Consider the following 24,453-nt stretch of genomic DNA (forward strand, 5'->3'; position numbering starts at 1 on the left):
TTCCCGGTGATACAAATAATACACCTTACAATATTAAAAGTGAATTTTTAAGCGCATTAATACACTTGAGTGCATTTTCAGTCATACAAATGATACACTTTTTGAAGTGTTGGAAGTGAATTTTTTAAGCGCATTATACGCTCAAGTGTACTTTTCATCACTTCAAATTAATATGCTTAAAAATTAACCAAATATAAAAAAAATCCCAGCATTTTGAAGTCAGCATTCATTCTTTAAATGAATGGTTAGTGTAAACACATACATAAAAAACAAAAAGTACAATTCAATAGATAAATACACACTTTTATTAGAATGTTAAACCTTAAAAAACAAAAACAAATGTTACATATCTACATAAAAGAGAGGATTCAAACGGGCTATTGCCTATCTGGAATTAACAATTGAAAATATCAAGCTCATACCAGTGATTTTTCTCCCTTCTGATTATTGGTAACTGATTAACAGCCAAATACAGGTGGTTTCCACTTCAAAAATATTAAAGATTTCCCCTCATTAAGCTGAAATGTTTTCCCTATCATTTACTAGATTTTTATATATTACATTAATTCCAAATCCCTTTTTAATATGGACAAAAGCAGCACATTCAATTCAATCATATTCTGGATCCTAATATATGATAAATGAACAGTATTCATGAAATTTATATAAATCTATACCTTATTTTTAAGATCTTCCTTTTTTTGTTCATTATTGCGCTAAAACATGCCCTTCTGAGAGCCAGTACGTACAGGTTGTTTTGAATTTCCAAAGAAATTCACTGCATACATTCTGACAATATTTAGCAGCTTAGCCCCTGTCACTATATTTGTTGTTATGCACTGTTCCTTACAAAGAATGCATTCATAAACAACCCTTTATAGAGCACTTCACCAGCTGATCAGGTCTGAATACTACTGTCATGGTCTGCGAGGCGCTTCTCGTGCATGATCTCATTTGACATCAGGTCCTGAAAGATATTTTATAATGTAAGTGTTAAATATTGCTGTTATGGTAATCTTGTTCAACAGTTGCTATAAATATCATAAATTTAAATCAAAACAAGTTTGTTGGCTTGTTGTTTTTGTTTGTTTATTTTTGCAATTTTAATCTCGTGATCACATGTGACTTAACGCTTTTCATAAATAATTTAAAGAAATTATGTTTGATAGAAAATACTGTTAATAAATGTACTAATATATGTGGTCTCCTTTGGCTGTGTGGACTGGTCGGAAGTGTGACGTCTTTGAATTGCAATAACCTTTATTATATAGTTTTACCTCTCAACAAATCCATCTTTTCTTGGTCAAGGACAAGCTACAGGGCACGGTTTCCCACTTCTGTTCCCCTCAAGTTGGCCTGGTATACATGTCCATACATCAGATAGTCCCCTTTTTGCTCCCTTTTTTGGCAGGTGATGATGCACATTCTGTCCAATGGATCTTCCGATCAATGTAAATTTCACCTTGGGGTTTAACCTTCAAATATAAAATATTAAAGTTCTGATTAAATATGGGGGAAAGAAATCTGTTCATTAATGACAAGAAATAGGTATAAATAAATTTTAAGATGACAATTACCATAAAATACAGCCATAATAATTCAAATGGTGTTTTTTTCCTTAAAATTGCATTACATTTACTCATCCAGTTACATTTCCCAGTGACAATACATAAATATGATAATGATCATAATTAGTTTAATTAAAAAGAGATGCAGAAATGAAAATACAAACCTGTTACAGCTGTTCTTCAGCATTCCAAAAAAACAAAAACGGCAGTTGTTGATCACTTTAACCACCCACTTTGAATCTTCTTTGCAACAAACTTATTGTTGATTTACACATTCTAGTAAATACACATTGTTTTCATCACACAATAGTTCATGTGCTGAAAGAATTTCAAGACATTTGACACTAGAATTAATGTTGCTGAATTATACCTAAAAATTTAGCTCAATTTAAGTTGCTGAAACCAAAGTGTTTACAAAAATAACTTCATGTGCTCCAAATAACTTGCTGTGCTCCAACCAATCAAAAGTGGTTTGTTTTCAAATAGATGGTCCCAGAACCAATCAAAATTCTATAAACACCCCTTTGTTTTGGCTAGATGGAGCACTGATAGGGATTAGTGTTTATGATGCTAATTGATCTCTTATCTGATCCTGATCTTATCTGATATTTATTGAATAATACACAGCACACTTAGCATATTATATGTAATTGTGAATATTTCAATATAACATACTGAATGGTGTTATGAAATAAATATAATATTATAAATATTATTTAAATTGTCTTTTAAAATGTATGTTAATAGTCAATGTGGTAGACATTAATTGAATTGGGGTTAAATATCAGTGTAAGAAAGTTCAAATACTTGTTTTTTATGTTGTGAAGATATAATTGATTCTGGCAAGCCCACATAATTTTTTTGACACTTTCAATATTTTTAATTATTTACCCACAGCCTGATTTAGTTGTACTTTTCCCTTTAAAAGCTGCTCTACTGATTCACATATTTTATGAGCAGACAAATTGTAATAATAAGACCATAAACATTATGTGAAGATAAAAAAGAATTCAGTACAATCCTCCTATTAAACACTATATCTCTGTCCTTTAACTTTAGTTATTTGCTATAGTGTTGCTCTTTTTTATGAAGATGCACTAAAACTACACTTGTACAGAAAGAATATTTTTTTTGCAAATCAGAAGATACACTAATATGCACAAAAAATGCACTTCATTGAAAAAATGCACTTATTATATAAAAAGATGCACTTTGTCTACAGAAGATACACTTAAAGTACAGTAAAATACACTTAAAGATAATGAAAATACAGAAAAAATGCACTTTAGTGCACTTAATTATGAAAAAAATGCAGAAAAATACACTTTTCGGTAAAAATGCAGAAAAAATACACTTTTTAAAGCGTATTTTGTTAAAAGTGTATTTTATTTATGCGGACTGCACAGGCTAATCTGGGACGATACTTTATGCAAATGCATTAAACCCCTTTTCACAGATCACGGCTCATATATTTCAGTAGTCCTCACAGCCAACACTTCTGCCTCATCCATCATACACTGATCAATGCATTCACAGATTTTGCAGCTGCATTTAAAAGTCATCAGTCCTAATGGTTTTGCAAGAATTTTAAGGAAAGATTTCCTGCATTTATTAACAAGCACACATTTGAAATGAATTACTTAGAAAGTGGCCCTTGGCTTACGCTTGCACTCTCAGATCATCAAGTACTTTTTTCAAACGAACAAAATGACAAAAATGGCAGTGTGCATCTTCCTGCAATCACTATTTCCCTGATCAGCTATCATTATGATCTATGGCTCAATATTGATGACAGTATTCCATTAATATGGAATATGAATTACCTTTCATTTCATTTGAAAAATATGTATTTAATTACTTCCATTAATATGAATATTTAAAGATCATTATTAAATGTGAACATTTTAACACCATTATATCATCATTATATAATCATTATAATGTATTGCGTTTTAGAGATTTTAATTAGGAACATCAACAAACATTATCGTCAATCTTAAATTAATTAAAACAAAATTTACAATGTTTTTCTAATTAACGACAACAACCTCTTAGATATTGAATATTAATAAAGAGAAACTTAATTTTTTTAATGCAACTAGTTTAAAAATAAATTTAAAATAATAATTTAAATGCATTATTCTATCAAGCATTTGATAGATCATTCACCATTAAGACCCATGTTAACTATAATTGTTTTTTTATTATTTCACACCTTTTTTAATTATAAATTCTCCTCTAAAGCATGTCTTATTTCAACGAACAATTCTGAAACCTAATTCTTTAATCATCTGTCACTTAATACAAGACATGATGAATATGAACTGTATGTAAATCCCATGCTTAGGAATCGTATTTCCAACAATAGCCCACCGCAAACTCCTGCTCAAATAAGGTTCGTCATGCAACGTGTCGTTAAAACTGAATTTATCAAGTGCCACAAAAGGAAGTAAGAAAATAAAGCCATAGTCATTTGAGAGGAGTGTAACCGTCTAATGTAAAATGTCAGTTCCATCCACAAAGACTTGTTAAATGGTAGGCATGCACACCCAAGCCAAGTTTGCATGTCATCCCACAATTAGAAAGTGGGAACACAACATTCTTTTTTAATTGTTACATGAAGTTTGTTTAATGCTTCATTAACAAAAAACAAGATAGATGTTATTTAATCAATAAAAGATGGTCACTGTATGAATCTAGAAAAATCACCAAAAGATTTCATAAAGTTGCAAGATTGATGATCAGGGCGAATTTGGATGAAAACTTTAGTCCCTTTACAACCCTATGCTTGTGCTCTCAATGAAATAAAACAAGTTCTTTTACAACACTTGGTTTGTGTTTCGGACAGAAATTGAATGGAATCTCTTACTAACAAGAAGCACGTTTTTTACAGCAATATACGCCACACACCCTAACATGAAAACCCCCGGAGCTGTAAATGACTAAAGGCTACACATAACTATTAATTACTTGATAAGCAATAATTACCGACAGTCAAGAGTTGTATATTCAATCAACGGGCCATAAACTGACATGAAAAGACTTTACGGGTGTTAAAAAGCTGGAAAACACTAAGTCTTGTAACATACCTGTTTCTTGTTAGCTTAGAGGCCCAGTCAGAACTGAATTAAATTAATTCCTTAATATTTTCTCCATTATCGTCTCTTAGATAGGTTTTATTATAATAAAGTATTTTTAAAATTGATAAAAGTAACATTTTTAAAAACTGTTATTTAAGAAAAAAAGCTTTTACACCAAATGGGTAAAAACATTTATTAAATTAAAAAAAAGAATATAAATAAAATTGGCTGGGGGGTGGGGGTATTAATATTATTTTTTTTTCGCATTTTAATTATTAATCTCCAAATGATGATTCCCTCTCCAAGACTTGGAAAAACATGAGTTGACTTTAATTATATTACACATGTTTTACTAATTTAAACAATCAGAGTTTAAATTGGCTTCAATAACTGTGATATGGCTGTTAGTCAGAGCCTACTAGTTTGATAAGTATTTTGCATATATATCACAACTTAATTATTCTGCACAATGAACATACAAGTTGTAAAAATCTGTTCAAAGCCTTTAGCCCTATACTGGGCTACCGGCTGACAGGTCACCATGAATAAGATGTTGCCCTAAATTTCACATATTTGTTCTCCAAATAAATTTCAAATATGAACAGTTTTTATATATCTATTTTTTTTTTTAAATACATGCTATAAACATTTACCTGTCCAATACAAGCGCAAATTTACTTATTACAGTTTCAAACAGTAGGATCAATGTTCTGTATAGTAGCAAGCGTCTCATCTTGTTTCTCATAGAAAAGCATGTGATCTAAAAATTTAAGCTTAACCAAATCAAACAATACAGTTTTCTGACCAAAGAAATTCAGTATTTCAGACATCAAATTGGCCCTAATCAAAATTTTAGTCACAAATTCCAGGAGTTGTGAGGAATTTTACAACCCTGAGAAAAGAACACATGCCGTATTATTTTAAAGAAATATGCCAGTTATTTAAATTCCTTGGGCTTGTTAAATAGCTTGCGTAATTTGGTACACATATAACTGAACAGATCTGTCAATATCCACCTTAGGTAAGACCAACATTTGTCATAGTGACCTGCCTCTACATTACTGCAACATACATTTCAGACGCGTTTTGTAAGTTCCGCGTACCAAACATAAATCTGCTGAACACACATTTTAATCCTTTAGGATTAGATTATGGGTTGTTGTAGCATTAACTTGTCTCAGGCATGTCTCAAACTTGTTACTTTGACAGTTATGTATCTTTGAAGATATGTACAATCCAGCATTACCAAAGAGAACACCTTCTGACCTAAGGCTAAGATCACAAAGTAGACGAAAATTAATGACAAAGATATTTACGTTGCACTGGAGAGTCAAACTTGATGTATCTTTATATATTAAGCTAATGTCAACCCCTTAAGATTACTTTTTTGTAAAAGTCAATAATTCATAAGCCCACATCATTTATCTAGTAATTTATTTCCTAACAATACAGACATGTGGTTTAATCCTTTACCACTTAGATATTAGTATTTTCACGCATTTGTAGTCCCTTAGAAAGTTACATTTAAATCAAGACCTTCTGAGTTAAGATTCAAGTTGTTAAGGCTTATCTCCAAACCTTAGATACTGAAGAGCAGCAAACAGCATAAAACATGAACAGACTGCGAGTTACTCGCAGGCTGTTCTGGTTTTATGCTGGTTGCAAAAGCCATTTTCACTTTGCTTCTTATGGGGAAAAGGGTTAAGATTCTACTTAGTATTTATAATTTCAGCGTTTTTCCTCTCTCTATATAATTTTGGAAAACTCAACCAAAACAGATCCAATTTTTTTCATCATTTTCCCCAATTCAAAGAAAAAAATTCAGAAATAAGAAAAGAAAAGAAAGCTTTCAATAAATGCTCAGAATTAGGAATTTAAAGCAACAAAATTGACATGCATGCATCATAGAGTGCCATATTTTGTGACAATTATATAAAAGATCATGACCTATTAAAATGTGCATATGATATAAATTATAGTCAATTGGCAACGTCTTACTGCATCCAGAACAGAACTGTTTTGTACTGCATTCAAATGTTGACTTCCAACAAAGTGGGTGGAGCTACATGCAGCTCCCTTAACATCTGCAGTGAATGTCAGCCTCTTTATACATGTAGTGGCATAAAAAGGGCACATGAAATATTTTATTGCGCTGCATCTATGCCACGCACACTTAACAGTTATTTCATGCGCATTAAATAAATATTACATTCTCAAGCAATAGCTATTGTGTGCGCATGTAAGAGCCATCACTTGCCTAAGTAATAAAAGAACAAAGATCAAATACATATTCTCATCAGTCCGCTTTTGAGTGCGCAATAATATGGCCATAGAGTAAGCAAGTAATACTATCATGTTAGCATATACAACCGATCAAGTGCGCACAATTTTTTTTTTTGTAAAATTTAATATTTTCCATGTCTCTTTATGCATAAATTTTATATGTCTAATTTCATTGCATCTTGGAATAGTTTTTACTTATTATTTCACTGTAATATTGCAAATATAATATGAGAGTTAAAAAAAATTCCATTACATAAAGTCTGACCTCTTTAGGTTAGTTAAGAGAGGCACTAGACAGTAATGTGTCTGATATAGTTCCCTATCAGAGTAAAATACATCTCGGTATCTCAAAATGTTCAAGGTAATCAAATCTGGCATGCACTGTATCTGAACTGTAAATTATACACCCAAACATAGGTACCTTTGCCAATAATTGTGTAATATTTTTGACATTTAACATTCATTTCCTGTAACTATGGTATGCAAAAAGAATATATATTAAACAAATGGCTAATTATAAAGAAACAGTATATTTTTCCGGGGCTCGCATTTATTTATTTGAGTTTTTAGCTTAATTAAGCAAAGATATTTTCTGATTGCAAACAGACATCATTTAATACTGTTGATCATATGGTAAAATGATGAATGTCGGACATAACTTGACACCCAAAAGGTTGTTCACATACATGATAGACTTTGACTTATTTCTATACTTTTGAATCTGTTTCCTCATTAGAAAATGGCTACTATAGCTGGAATCACTTCAGGTGACACATTGTACAATTATTTTTGTGTTATAAATGTCTGTATGATCTTCTAATACTGAAAGTAACAAAGTGATATTTATAGTACAAGTAATTAACAATTACATATACCATAATTAATTTGTAAATGACATTTATAGTACAAAGGGAGGTAATCAAATTCAATTTGTATTTACAAGTTAATAATGTTTCTGGTGGATTCAGCTAAGATAAGGGATCTGCAACACTTTGAGAATAATATGGTATATTTAAAGTTTTCCAGACCGTTGTTACATGTTCTTTTTTCATTTTATTAATTATGCAACTGACTTTTTCTCTTGAGAAATGCAATGCCAAAAATCAAAATTGCAGACAACAATTATGCTAATGACAGCATCAATACTGAAAAAAACTCAACAAAATGTTATCAAGCATGTCATTGCAAGTAAAGACTACACATTTAGGCACATCATAACATGTGTATGTTTCCACCCCACCCACCACAGAGGCGAATAAAACTCAACAGTAAGTGTTTTTTTCCTCCACAACTTCTGAAAACTTCGAGTTTTTTCTTGTAAAACACTGATTGTGATCTTGGAACCATAACAAGTTTATCTTGTGCAGTTTGCAGTTTTAAAACAATATCATAATAATAGAGTCATAAAGTCAACAAGCTGTTACAATCTAATCTCAACAAGAAAGCTTGCAATCTTTGTTTTATTTTCAGGAAATTTGGGTAAAACGTTCTGTACAAACCAGAAATATAAAATAAAATAAAAGTTAAAATACTTTTTTATGACTACTATATTAAATTTACATCTTTTATTTTCAATGTTTTTGAACAATCTGAAGAACACTTGAACTTAAAGTTAAGTACCATATGCTCCATTTTACATTAAAGTTTAAGAGTACAATAATAACCTAATGACTTTGCAATTAGGCCAATAATATAAGTTTCAAAATTTAGCCCACCAAGATTCATAGAGGTATTTTAAAGAAAGTACCATTTTGTGCAAGTTCAAAATGCATTTTTCACAAATATATCATCCATTTCTACTCATACAAATGTGGAGAAAAATATATCCATTTAATAACTTTACATTCCTTTAATACCAATTTCCCCAAATAGTTACCAATCCATTAAAATTTAAACAATAGTAATTGTTAAAATAATATGAATATTTCTTATACAAATAAAAATCATTAAAAAATCATCATTAGAAAAATTGTGAATATTTAATAAACAGAGACTGCTTAAGCTATTGAAATATTTTTTAGATTTATAATTATTAATTTTAATCATGAAACCACAAAAGCTTTTTAAACAGTTTATTAAAAACATATTAAAATAGTCAAATAAAAAATGAGATACAAGAACTCGGGCGAGAGTATTCAAATTTTCAAATCATAAAAGTGAAATTTCAACGCAGAAACATATGAAAATGGTACAAAAGTGAATAATTTATCAACAACACTGCCTAGAACAGAGGGAACTGAGGCTTCTACTTCATTGGAAAATATCCACAAAAAATCAACATAACAGAAAATGTTGCTTTTAATGTTTCAAAAAAGATTAATGTTTAGATAATATCTTAACTGTAGAAAAAGTTCTTTTAGGCAGTACTCTCATGGTGTCATACGTTTGAGTGTTTGCAGACAACCAAAGTTTCTCTATGATCCAGAAACTTTGTTAGCCATGTCATTATAAAGCCATTAGCCTCTGCCTTTGAGGGGGCTGCTTGATTACCCAGAACGCGTAATAATTTGGTTAAACCGGTTTCAAGATTGTTTCATGATTGTATAAAATGTATATAAAAAGAATCAAACACACTCCTTATCATTCTTTTTGGAGGTAAATTTGTCTGCCCCATATCATGGCCACGGAAATGTTAACTTCTGATACCTCCCTATCAAACTGTAATACTCTTCCCTAGCCCCCTGTGATAACACTGCTAACTTCTCAGCATTCGCCACTGAATGGTAGTGTACAGCAATAAAATTCTGGGAATCCTAATCGCTGCATTTAACAAATCGTAGGTTTTAATTATAAACTTCTTTTAATCGTTTCCAAAACTCCATAATAGCTAGTAATTCATTAACAGAGGATTTTCCAATGGTAGGTACATTCTCAGCATTTAATATCTTCTATATTACTGACAATCCTTACCCCCATAATAGATTTTCAGATTTTGTAATTTATCGGAGTTTTAAGATGATTGTTTGACGTTTAGTGATTCCAGAATTTCTGAGCATGCTCATGAACCAAAATTGGGCTCCTAATGAAACGCAGTTCAATTTTATATTGTTAAATGTGTTATATTTTATGATGAGTTTCACTGTTTGTATAAAAAATTTGCATCACTTCTAAGTTATGAATTACTAGCTTTAAAACCCATCTAATGAAGCATTTCTTAAATAAAAGAGACTGTATTCCACTTTTCTTAATGATAATTTTATAAGTGATCTGCAAATTAAATGTACAAATAATTAGATTTTCAGTAATTTCTTCGAGTTTTCTAATAAACACTTATTGAGTATTTTCTTCAACGAAAATGTAATTATTGTAAAAATAATAATTCAGAATGTACAAACATGCAAGATAAAACTTTAAGTGGCTAATTATTGATGTCAAAATTAATATTGCATTCCTTCGTCTAATTTTTTATCACACACAGAGTAAGTTTTTATAAAAACCTTTGTCTTTTTTCTTTATCTATCTATTTTTTGTTTTGCCAGGAAGAGACATGGGTGGTAAGATGTCTTTAAGAAATACGTCATATTTTCATAAGATCTGATATGCATGCGCATGCACACATAATTTTATTTCCGCAGTCAAAAAATTGTTAATGAACTTCTTTGAGTATAAATAATACTGTTTTAATAATGCAAATATTTATTTGAATATAATGACACACAATACGAAAAGCACTTAATGAAATACGAATATGGAAATAGTAACTGTTCCGAAATTACTGCCATTTAGTACCTCTAAAATTGATTTTCTCTTATTAACAGGATGACATACTGTCTCTATTATAGAGATACACCAAAAAGTGTGGAAAAACAATCATTAGTTGTTTGATTAATATCTAAATAGGAAAAATTGACTAAATAGACCCCAAGAGAATTTAATGTCAGAAAGTGTTGCTCATGTTCTGGGAAATCTAGATCTCCTAGATTGTAATGAAAGCAGCTCCCTGAAGGATCCATGCACAATTGGTTCCCAGTACAGCTTCCACCATAAACTGGATAGTGTACTTTTCTATCCGACTTTAATGACTTTATAATAAATTGAAAATGATACTGCCAGAACTGCATTTATAGATTGAACCAGCATATATATCCTTACTGGTAGTTCAGTGTTTAAATTGTTTACCTGTTCAAAAATAAATACTTTGTTAGATAACTTAAAAGTAAATAAATAAATAATCATGATTTTTTTTCAACTGATCAACAACAAAAACCTTGATATTATAATATGCTTAAGTAATACTTGTACATTACAATATACGAACTATCAGTATTTGTTATAAAATAGCAATTATAAAAAAAACACAGTAAATAACGTAAAACAACCTTTATCCTACCAATTAATGAGTTTGTAAAAGAAAACTCTAGATGTTGAAATAAACGTTGGCTTTTCCTTACAGTCCAAGTTCATCTGACATCCTGATGATGCACAACTTTTCCCGTAAAACTGTGGTGAAACACCTTTTAAAAATTAATTTTTAATTGAATCCTCGACATGTAAACTTTCGTCACCACTTCGGATGAATTCAATTACGCAAAGACCCTTACCCTCATATTCTCTACTTATCCAGAGGACAGTTAATGTTGCACCTTCTTTTCTTTTCTGTACCTATTTGTTAATCTTTCAAACTGTCAAAAACAAACAGGGCTTTAAATTGGCATGGATTGCTCATCCATGTGCAAGTGCTTTTAAAACCATGACATGATTGACTGAATAACATCTGTAACTTTCAAATTGATTTTTTTCCCAAATTGCCTGCAGACAGATAATATATAATTTTTCCAATTAAAATTATCTCATGGTGAAGGTATCTGAGGCACCAAAAACCCAGTAAATTACTTTTAGTATTCATACATCATCTTATATCGCGGCGAAATCACGGAATCAACTCGTGATGAATTTTAGACATCTCCTCATCATAGAAATATTGCTGCGTTTAATGTTGCAGATTTATATTCATTAAAAAGCTTTAACAAAGTCTTGATGACTTTCTCTAGAAAGTACATGCCAGGAGAAATGTGCATACCTTTAACAGTAAGTGAGTTTAAGGCGTTTAAGACATCTTTGATACCATGTGCACATGTTGCAGTAACTACATTCTAATTAAAAATACCCTGTACTTGCTTCAATATTTCCATGGTATTATTGCAAACATAAATACAATTGCAGCTTTGAAGAAACCCATTACAAGAAAAATTACCTGCTAACCAAGCTCTGGTTTTGTGGAACTTGTTTCACTGTTTTTGATTTCTCTCTAATACCTAATTGAGTTTGTTACAGAATATTTTCTAGATATTCAATAGATATTTACTAAAACATAAAGTGAAGCAGCTACAAATCTGACAAAACAGATATTTGTAAATTTCTGCAACTGATATTAACCTTAAAAAGGACTTTGCATTTTAGAACAAGCAATAAACATATTGTTTCTTGCATGTGCCAACAGGGTTAGTTATCTACATTGAATTTGATAATGCACAGACTTATTTTATTGTACTCTTCGAAACATTTTATGACCAAAACACCCTGATTTATGTAATTTTTATTGAGTAATAGTATAAATATTATTTCATTACAGCAGATCAAACAGAGTCTGGGTTAAATTATAGGTATGGGTATTGTATTTTTAGAACATGCTGAGCACACTTGTCTTGGTTTTTGCAATATTTTTTAGGAATATTTCAAAGTTTCATGAGATTATAAAAGTAAACAAGAGATGTGTTCGTTACAAACACAATGCTCCCTAATGCGCCGCTTTGAAATTAAAAAAATTGACCTTTGACCTTGAAGGATGACCTTGACCTTGAACTTCAAACACTTAAAATGTGCAGCTTCATGAGAAACACATGCATGCCAAATATCAAGTTGCTATCTTCGATATTGCAAAAGTTATGGCCAACGTTTAAGGTTTTTTTTCGGACAGACTGACATACTGACTGACTGACGGACAGTTCATCTGCTATATGCCACCCTACCGGGTGCATAAAAACAACGTGAAACTGTGACATTTACAATGTACATTTCCGCTTTCTATCCACAGAGACCATATAGAAACTCCTCGATTCCAATGCAATTTACATCATACAATCTGGAAACTGCTTATTAAATGTCTGGCAGAAAATCTTGGTTAATTTTTATTGTTTTTTGCAAGTTCAGGAAGTAAACCAGTCTAACCCTTGAGTTCCCAAAAAAAGGTTCAAACCAGTGAACAAATTTAAAACATGTAATTTTTAGAAACAACAAACTTATTATCAACTCAATATTGAACATCTTGACATTTGCTCTTCTGAGTGTTAAACTATTTCAAGCGCTATAAGAATTCAATTTTTCCATTTCTACTGAAAAGTTATAAGTACATAAATAATTACAATTGACGTATTAATAATTCCAAGACTCAGTTCAGCTCATATTTAATAACGAGTATCAGTACTTATAAATAATTTAACAGGTTTCTTGTCTTTCAGAGTATGAAAACAAATTCATTAAATTGAAACCAAATGCCGACAAATGTTATTGCGTACTTGTATCACAGTAATATTTGATTTTTTGTCTTGAATATAAGGCATATAGATCTCAATAACAACTGGGTAGATGGTGGTATCAGTTAAGGATTAATCTACATAGATTCACAAGATACTTCTCTATTTGTGTCTTGTTTTGAGAAAACTGGGCATACTGCATGTGCGTTAAGTATCGTCCCAGATTAGCCTGTGCAGTCCGCACAGGCTAATCAGGGACGACACTTTCCGCTTAAACTAGATTTTCGGTAAAAAGGGACTTCCTTTATATGGAAAATACCATTTAAGCGGAAAGTGTCGTCCCTGATTAGCCTGTGCGGACTGCACAGGCTAATCTGGGACGACACTTTACGCACATACATTATGACCAGCTTTCACAGAACAAGACACATTTATACTGATCCTTCCATCAACCCAGAGGAAGCCGTGTCAGTATCTTTTCCTTGACCGATTTGAATAAGTCTAAGTTCAATATAACTTCAATGTCAAGGTCGTTTCCTTGACCCATTTGAATAAGTCTAAGGTAGAATTATTACTTCAATGCCAAGGTCGTTTCCTTGACCCATATGAATAAATCTAAGTTCAATATTATGTTAATCTCAGGGTCAAAATGAGGTAAAAAATGTGACAGTGCTGCATGTTAGATGGAAATGTTATTGGTATGTACCAGTACTTTTCATGTTTGTTTGGGTTAACAGAGAATTTGAACCCTTCTGAAATAGTTAGAAAGTAGGTAAATGTCAAGGTGTTGATAAGGTCAGGAGATATTGGTGTGTTGTTGGGTTCAAGAAAATCAGCTATGGAAACGTTTAGCTTTAAAGCAAACAGTATTGAAGCCAGCTTGAACGCATCATTTCAGGTTAATCTTGTACTTACAAAGAGAGACAGAAGAATGAATGGACATACATGTACCAATGGCTATAATGCTTATTAGATGTAAGCAGTAGATGCCAAGTGAATACAAATAAAAAAATTAAGTTTTAAAATAAATTCATTAAAGGAATTTTTTTGTTTGAAGGGCTTCTTCCAAAAGCACAGACAACAGAGAGCAAAAACTAACTTTACTACTTTTTTTTTCTATTTCAACTTAAGTTTCAAATAAACCCAAACTTGCACACTTACAGGCAATAATGAGTTCTACAATGAACGTCTGGGCGGGGATGTCTGACACATTGGAGAGGCCCTCGCACCGGTACCCAGCCTCATCTGCTTTCCTAACCTTTGGGAAATACAGGGAACCGTTGTTGAAGACTGTGTACCTGCAACCAGCAAACACAACTGTTTTAATGACTTATAATCAACCAGTCCTGGACTCCAAATCAAGGATTGTGGGTAGGATTCCTTGCCCAGCCACATAACTCATGTGGAGGTTGGTCAATTATTATTTCTACTGTTATTCTCGGCCCATCTTGAATGCATGTTGGGCAGTTATCAGTTACAGTATGTGCACTTCAGTACTGATGAACTGGCTTACCAAGGAAAAGTGTGAGTAGCCTTACCTGCCGCTATGAAGTGACTGAGATACTGTTGAAAACAGCTAAAATATAAACTAACATGCAATTTCGTTGAATTGATATCCCCCTCTAAAAATCAATTTTGTGACAGACGGACTGACAGACAGAGCCAATGCTACATCCCTCCGCCTTTGGGGGAGGATAACAAACAAATATGGGGCATCTCATGTAAAAAGTGTTAAGTGGAAGTGTGTTAAGTGTTGTTCAGGAATAGTCTGCATGTTTTTGGTCAATTAACAAGAAATAAATAGAAAATGTGAACATTAATTCTGCATGTTTTTGGTCAATTAACAAGAAATAAATAGAAAATGTGAACATCAATTCTGCATGTTTTTGGCCAATTAACAAGAAATAAATAGAAAATGTGAACATTAATTCTGCATGTTTTTGGTCAATTAACAAGAAATAAATAGAAAATGTGAACATTAATTTTGCATGTTTTTGGTCAATTAACAAGAAATAAATAGAAAATGTGAACATTAATTCTGCATGTTTTTGGTCAATTAACAAGAAATAAATAGAAAATGTGAACATTAATTAATGTGTTCTCGATTATCTGCAACAGGTCTTATGTGTGAGCCAGACAGCAAAGTGCACACATGTTTTGTTTTGACATGATTGTAGAGTACTCCATAATTTTGATATCAAACCTGATCTTGCATCGATCATAATATCTAGATTGTATACCGTCTTTATCCAAATAAACGCTCCCGCCCTAATAAACGCGCCCCTATCGTATAATAAAATGAAGGAGTGATCAAAATAATAGCGCCCCCATTTCTCGGCTGCTAAGGGGTAAAGTAATTGCATTTTATTGACGGAAATTTTTGTTATCAACAAGGTAATTGGCAAGAACCTTATAGAAATAAAACTTTTATAATAATAATGATAACATATATATTTGAAATAGATTGATGTAAGAATTAAACTCCAACATGCTGGCGATTTTATTATTGTATCGGTGTTTTCAGTTTTAAATGTCAAATTCATGTTACGTTTTTATTTACACCGTGCATTTAAAATACTGATCTACCCAGGTTGTTCAATATGTGGTATGCTGGGCGGAAGCTATTGTAACCATAAACCTTCACTAATTAACACTGTTCATATCTCGGCCACGCGTACTGTTACAGTTCTCACTACGGTCATATCGACAACGGCTTTTCATTTCGCATGATAATAGGGTGTAGTATTCTTATAAAACTATTTGTGATATGTTTACGATTGCTCAATGAACTCGGAACTTTTCGCAAATGCCGGTTAACACATTTTAGGTGTTGGCTTATATTATACCTAAAGGAGGGTGAAATAAACACGCCCTCTTTGTGATTTGCATTGCGCCCGAGCGCGTTTATTAGGATAAAGACGGTATATATATTAACAACAAGCGATGTGTTTGTGAAACACTATGTCCCCATATATATGATCTTTGACCTTGAAGGATGACCTTGACCTTTCACCACTCAAAATGTGCAGCTCCATGAGATGCACATGCATGTCAAATATCAAGTTGCTAGCTTCAATATTGCAAAAGTGACATTAAATGAGCCATTTTGACCCATATATTTGACCTTTGACCTTGAAGGATGACCTTGACCTTTCACCACTCAAAATGTGCAGCTCCATGAGATACACATGCATGCCAAATATCAAGTTGCTATATTAAATATTGCAAAGTTATGGCAAATGTTAAAGTTGGGGCAAACAAACAAACCAACAAACAAACCAACAGACAGGGCAAAAACAATATGTCCCCCGCTATAGTGGGGGGGGACATAAAAAGCAACTTTTAAGACATCTGTTATAATGATAACCGTGAGAAATAACAATATCCACTCATTTCTGGCACGAATTAAGTAAATAAATTTATAAATAACTCATAATTTAACAACAATCTTACAGAAAACATTAATCCCAATTACAGTTATACATAAATTTCAATTTCCACCAGAAATCTTATCATAAATAAGCGGTTTATCAGGATAATTAATAGGCAAGCTCACCGTGTGCTGTTATACAGCTTTTCATAGTTGGCGAACCACTCTATTTTGGTGGCGTCTTCAAATGGACAGTCCAACCTCGCCTCTTGGTTCTTCGAGACCAGCAGATTAGGTGTGAACAGTTTCTGGATCAGGTGGGGAGTGTTGGGGGCTGAAATGATTGGGGGCTTCTTACAATGTTTATGTATAATTTGTATTAGTATTTTTAGTAATAAGCAAATGACCATGATAAAATAATGATACAGAAACATAACATCATGAAAGAAATGAGAAAAATAATAGATAAGCCTCGCACTGGGAAAATGGAGTTTAATGCATATGCGTAAAGTGTTGTCCCAGATAAGCCTGTGCAGTCTAGCCTGTGTAGTCTAGCCTGTGCAGTCTAGCCTGTGCAGTCTAGCCTGTCTAGTCTGTACAGGAAAATCAGGGATTACACTATGATCTTCGACTGGATTTTCACTTAAAAAATACTTCCTTCAGGCAAAAAATACCAGAAAGGGGAAAAGTGTTGTCCCTGGTTAGTATGTGAATACTGGCCAGGCTAACCAGGAGCAACACTTTACGCACAAGCATAAAGCCATGAGAGTTATTTATCAAACTACTCTACTTATAGTAATCTTCTTTGGGGTTCGGGGCAATTAAGTGAACAGAATTTGTAGAAAATGGTAAATGTATGTTGGCATTCATGAAAATCTCATTTCGATTTCTTACTAATTTTTGCTTAATACCGGTGAGCTGTTTTCAAATTGAGGCCATCGAAAGAAAGAATGGTAAAATAGAAAATAAGCCTCTTCAACAAAGAATCTATTAAAAATACTTAAAAAGTTACAATTTAGAAAGGAACTTGTTGACATTACAATCGTGTCAGATTTGAACAATAGCACTTGGAAATGTAAAATGTGATAAATTAGTATTAAATCAAAGCCAAAAGGGGATTTCAATTTATACTTCTTGTTGCTTAACATCCAAAGTGACAGAATACATAAAAATAAAGGGTTTAAGTCAAAGTTTTTGCACGTATAGCATGCAAAATCTAACTCTTTAAGATAAAAATTAATGATTATTTCCTTTCTTTGTTCATAAATATGTCACAATCTCAGACGGTAATCAGTGTTTATTTGTCAAATACACAGCAAAAAAACCTCATTTACATAAGTAGGGCAACAGCATTTCATTCAAATGTCCGCATCCAAACTGATAAATGGAGTATTTATGCATCCAAAATGATACGGAAACATTTTTATGTCTGCACGAATTGTGTTGCAAAGGTATAAAAGTATCAAAGCAAATTAACTTGAATATGATGAACAAACCAACAAATGTGTCCATGATACACTGTTGCCCCTGCTAATTGCAACATGGAAACATAAATGAGTCAGTGCTGATTTTTTTTTTTACAAAGGGCAATAACTCTTAAAAAAAGGTGAACAAGAGTGATGGTGCTTTTAAATTGCACATCCCCTAAATGAGGGCTACCAACCAATTAAGTTTCAATGTGATTCCTCTTTTAGTTTTCAAGATATTCTTCTAACAAAAATTAGTAAGTCATTCAAATGTAGATTGTGCTACTCATTTTATAATTTCCATAAAGTTTGTAGTTGTTTACTTATAAAGTTGAATAATTTAAAACGTGCCTGTGACCAATCTAGCTGCAATGCATCAAGAAAACCTCTTCCATTTCAAAACATACAATCACCTAGGATTCCACCCATAATTTTAAAACACTATCCTGGCTTTGTTTCTTGAAAAAAAAACACTCTTTGGAAGAGCAGAAATAATCAGATCCTGTCTAGATGTGAAACCTGATGACATGCATAATTACACAATGCATTCTTTTATGTAGTCCTTGGGATAGTTTATATACCCCTTACAGGAGAGGTGGAGCTACACTATGTTGTGAGGAATGATGACAAAAATCTACATCTGTTCTCCACGTCAGTCCTAATATATCAGTCTGACTCTATGGGGCCTTTTGTACGCAGTGAATAATCATAACAGACAGAATTCAGATTGTTCCACCGTAATTGTTACATGAGATTGCATTACATATGTTCACACTCCTAAAACTGTTCAATAAAAACAAGGAGTTTGCAAACAAGCTGTTTTTTTCAACTGATTTTGATTAATACGCATTTTTCCATATTGTTTGTCAACATTAAAATTGCATATCAAAATAAGAGGTTCATTACCGTTAGTTACAACAAAAAAGGTTAACAAGTACAGGTGACAAAATTATTTATTACTCAGTGCAATTAATCAAAGTAATATTTTCAGTATTCAAATCATTAGTCTTTTGACACTTTTTGAAAACAAGAGCACAGCATAACGGGTGCCAATGCTCGGCTGCGTGTGCAGTTTTGAATAAATGAAAGCTTGTTCGAATTTTTTTTTTTTAGGGGTCACAGTGACCTTGACCTTTGATCTTGTGATGGGTGTGGCGTGTAAAACTCATCAAGGTGCATCTACATATGAAGTTTCAAAGTTGTATGTGGAAGCACTTGGATTTTAGAGCAAAATGTCAAGGTTTTAGCACGACCCGGACGGCGGACAGCAGATGACACGACGAGCTAGCTATGACAAAACCTCGGGTTTTCTACAAAAACAGCCGAGCTAAAAATTGGGCAACATCTTCCCCAAATCACAAGTTGTCCCAGGTTTTATGAGGATGAAGCTTAATTAATCAAAATGTAAGTAACAATCCAGGAATGTAGGATTGAGGTTTGAACTTATGATAGCCACACCCATATGAGCCCTGCCCTGGGAAAACAGGGTTTAATGCATGTATATAAAGTGTCATAATATATAACCTATAACCACAGGCTTATCAGGGAGAACACTTAGAACACCTAAAAAAAAGTTTCGCTAAGAAGAGACATCCTTTAAACAAAAAACATAAAAGTGAAAAATGAAATCTCTGATTAGCCTGTGCAGACTGCATGGGCTTATCTGGGACCACACTTTACACACATTAATTTAGCAGGTTGTCACACACTGACGCTCATTTCTTACCTTTGATATTCAACAGGAAGTTGCTGGTGCTATCCACAGTTCCCGCCACATTCTCTCCACGGCACGAGTACACTCCATTGTCGCTGGCAGTGATGTTGAAAATACGAAGACGTGTACCCTTGTCCAAAATACGAACATTCTGTTTGTTGAACACCCTAAAAACAAACCAAAATACAGTTATTGTCATAAATATTTCTTGATATAAGAATACTTATATAAATTCTTTACGTATTTTCTGATGTTTGACATTTAGGTAATATATAGTAATGATATAAACTTCATGCTTTGATTTCTTTAAAAAATATGCCTGTTTTAAAAATAACTGTCTAAAACTGTTGAAAGCTTGTAAAAAAAATAAAATGACATTTGTGCATACTTTATTGCAATTTAACCCATTTATGCCTAGCGTCTAGAAAAAAGGCCTTGGCAAACAGCGTAGACCCGGATGAGACGCCGCATGATGCAGCATCTCATCTGGGTCTGCGCTGTTTGCTTAAAGGAATGTCTGTAAGAAATATTCTAAATATAGAAATAAATATACTAGACATCCCTAATTTTGGAAATAAATTGCTCCAATTTAGAAGGATGGGAGAGTTCACTAGGCATAAATAGGTTAAAGAAACGGGTTGAGCTAAGCTGACACATTTTTAAAAACTTTGGACAAGGCTTTTAATGCATTTCACCTGCAAAGTGACTTCATTAAGTTTCAACAAAAGTGTCTGTAAATGACCCATGTCATCAAACTAATATACTCTGCCATCTCTGAAAGGGGACTTAATCATTCATTCACACCGTCAGCACTTGTTCAGCCTTTTTAAGACAACCTTTACAACTCCATATTGCCACATAATTTTTCTTATTACATAAAATCACCGTGGAGAAAATGCAGTCACGCAATCTATTATAAATCCATTAAAAACACTTTTTACTTGAAAACAGTAAAAAACTCCTGCTGTTCAGTCAGATCAAGTGAAATGTAAATGTTTAACAAGATGCTGCCTTCAATAACCGCTGGTGCCACCAAGCCAAGCCTTGTCAGTTTTGATTGATTGACCCATCTGTATACTTTAAACCCTTACCACTTAGATATGTATTTTGAGCATTTGTAGTCTTGAAAAGTTTTTAATAAAGACCTTTTTACTAAATTCAAGTTTTAAGGGCTTCATTTCCAACCCTTAGATACTGATAAGCAGCAAACAGCATAAAACCTGAACAGCCTGTAAGTTACTTGATTTACTCGCAGGCTGTTCTGGTTTTATGCTGTTTGCTCATAGCCATTTTCACTTTGCTTCTGAGTGGGAAAGGGCTTAAAGAGCCTACTTAATTAAGAGCGTACTTGTCTTTCGGGGTCCTAAAATAAATTCATTAAATTGAAACCTAACCTCCAAAAAATTATATTTTAACATTGGATCACTGTAACATTTGATACATTGTCTTTCATGTAGAGCAGACGGAAAGTTAAAAGAACATCTATCTAAAGAAGAACCTGTCAGATGGTGGAATCAGTTAAGGTAGCGCACCTCTAATGATTTCCCGCGATTTCTTCGAAGGTTCAACTTCAACCCCGGCGAAATGTTGTTCATGATTTCATGAACACTTCAAGCCAATCAAGAACTGTTCATGAACGGTTCTGAAAAAGTTCCTGAGCTTGGTTCATGAACTTTTGGACATGAACTGTTCTTAAGACATGTTCATAAACTGTTTATGAATTATTGTTGAACATTTCAAAGTTCATGAACAGTTCTTCATCTAACCATAAATACTTAGTGATGAACATTTCATGCACAAGTATTTCTAATGACTTTTCTGAGACAGACTTTAAGGATCCATCATGAATAATTCATGAATTCCTTTGTGCTAGATGTTTCATACATATTTTTGAAAGTAATATTGAAATGTCTAGCATACAAATCTTGTAGATTTGTGAAACCTGTGAAGTTAGTATGAATATGCATAGTACTTTCACCACTGTAAGTTAGAGTTCTTGACCTGTTCTAGAGAATTTTAAGAACATTTGTACAAGAACTGTTCAAGAACTGCCTTCAGGAACACTTCAATAACTTTTTAAGGACCTTTCCTGTTCTTGAATTATTCTTAAACTATTCTTGAACACTTTAAGAACTTTTTTGAACAACATGTTTCCTTCTGATGTTCTTAAACAGGTCTACACAATGTTTTTGAATGTATGATGGACTTTTTAAGAATCCAATATGTTCTTAAAAGGATCTGTCATTGTTCTTGGAAGACTTAAAAGACAAGTTTAAAAACGTTTTAAGGACATCTTATTTCAAGAACAGTTTAAGATGATATCAAGAACTCAATGTACATTGCATTGCTGTTTTTACAAAGAAAGAATATTGTGTGCACAGGAAGTTGAAACGGAAGGCACATGGTTTATGTTATATTTGAAAATGTAAGTCTTTAGTAAATTACCGGCTGAACTGATCAGCCATTGGTTCCATTTCAAGTTCTTTGGCACTGTAAGTGTAACCATTTCAGGGAAACCATTGATTAGTAAATGATTCTTGAACTGAAAATGAGACTATTCATAATCTTTTCAATACATGAATTATTCATGAACATATAGTGCAAAGTTGTATTATGAAATTTAAAGAGTATTATCAAACCACTTGTATCTCAGTTATTAGTGTTATATTTAAATTATTGTTATATGTTGCTATCAATATGTTAAGTGCTAATACAAGACTTGTTTCTTCTTACCCTGAGCTGTTTGTTGAGCTTTAGTAACACTTATGATAACCTTTGCATAAATTGACAAATTCTTGTTCATGAATAGTTCATGAACACTTCATGCCACCTCAGTTCATGAACTCTTGAAGAACTATGGTTCATGAACTATTCACTTACAGTTCGTGAACAGAAAATGAGCCATTGAAAAATAAAAGGAAAATGTTCATGAACTGTTCGTGAACAGCAAAACCCTGAAGAATTTTTCAATAATTGTGTTGTTCATGAACTGTTCAAGAACACTTCATGCCATTGATGTTCATGAATAGTTCATGAACATTTCATGCCATAATGGTTCAAGAATAGTTCATGAACACTTCATGCCACACAGGTTCAAGAATAGTTCATGAACACTTCATGCCATAAGGGTTCAAGAATAGTTCATGAACACTTCATGCCATTAGGTTTCAAAAATATTTCATGAACACTTCATGCCATTAGTGTTCATGAACAGTTCATGAACTAAAATTTCAAGAACTTTTCACAGACGTGGCTCATTTTCTGTTCACGAACTATTCATGAACAATTCATGAACTCAGTTCACGAACAGTTCATGAACTGTTCACGAATTATTCGTGAACTGCAGAACAACATTTCGCAGGGGCCAGAAGAGCCTACTATTAGGTGCCGTAGCCTAGTGGTTAAGGCGATAGACTAGAAATCTTTTGGGATATTCCCGCGCAGGTTCGAATCCTGCCGACGACGTATACTTTTTTGCGACGCGTTATATTTATTTTCTAATGTAATTTGATTTAATATGGCATATAAGCTATATTTATTGTTAAATATGTTGCAATTTTTATGCACATTCTTCAATTATTAAAATTAAAGAAACGTTATGGCGAAATTGGGTGAGTTACTGTTGAAAATACGAACAATGCATGTTGCATTTTTATTTTTATTTCAAAAAGTAAACGGTAAATCTGTCTATTTCTTGGTATTTTTGCTGTATATAGTGTTTCTATAAAAACTAAGTTTAAAATATGACTTAAATGATACTATTTTGAATTTTATGACACTTTGATTTTAACCGACCCAATTTTTACTTGGCTGAAATCACTTACATTTCATGGCGCTCTTCCATAGATAAAAATTTGTAAAAAATAAATGTCTGCAAAAGAATACTTATTTCATCTTGTTTAAACTTTAAACACCTTTACAGCATCTGTACACACCAACTGCATGTCCATATTTGGAAATTTGAATGAATTATGGAACTTTTATATACCCCAGGGGTGAAAATAAACTGGACAAAAGCCGAGCGTGGGGGTGGTTTTGAAAAAATCGGTATATTTTTTTAAAAAGCATGGAAAGCCTACCTACAAATTTGCATGTAGTTCAGTGAAATGATGCTGATTAAGAAAATAATTACTTAAGATTATATTTGGATATGTGCCCATTAGAGGTGCGCTACCTTAATACTTAACTACATAGATTAACAAGATGATGCATTCAATAACTGCTGATACCCCTGTTAGAAGCCTTGTCAGTATGAATTAACTCTTTCAGTGCTGGAACCAAATTTTAAAGGCCTTTGCAAACAGTTTGGATCCAGATGAGATGCCACAGAACACAGTGGCGTCTCATCAGGATCCAAACTGTTTGCTATTATGATAGTTTGTTTTTTTAAATCGAAGAAAATGCTAATTTTAGAAATTTAGCAGACGACATTTTAGCAGATGACAAATTTCCCAGCATGCAAAGGGTTAATTGGCCTTTTTGAAAAAGTCAAGGTCAAA

General features: G+C 32.6%; 1 protein-coding gene across 1 annotated transcript in view; it reads right to left on the reverse strand.

Moving 5' to 3' along the window:
* Positions 1-24,453, reverse strand: part of LOC127868946 (inactive tyrosine-protein kinase 7-like) — a 131,744-nt gene that overhangs the window by 38,865 nt on the left and 68,426 nt on the right. The window contains exons 4-6 of the mRNA XM_052411157.1: positions 19,967-20,121; positions 16,961-17,108; positions 14,566-14,702 (exon numbers count right to left, since the gene is read on the reverse strand). Of these exons, the coding sequence (XP_052267117.1) occupies positions 14,566-14,702; positions 16,961-17,108; positions 19,967-20,121 (440 nt within the window). The remainder of the gene's footprint in view (positions 1-14,565; positions 14,703-16,960; positions 17,109-19,966; positions 20,122-24,453) is intronic.

The sequence above is a fragment of the Dreissena polymorpha genome, chromosome 2, assembly GCF_020536995.1.
Source record: "Dreissena polymorpha isolate Duluth1 chromosome 2, UMN_Dpol_1.0, whole genome shotgun sequence".
NCBI classification, from domain to species: domain Eukaryota; kingdom Metazoa; phylum Mollusca; class Bivalvia; order Myida; family Dreissenidae; genus Dreissena; species Dreissena polymorpha.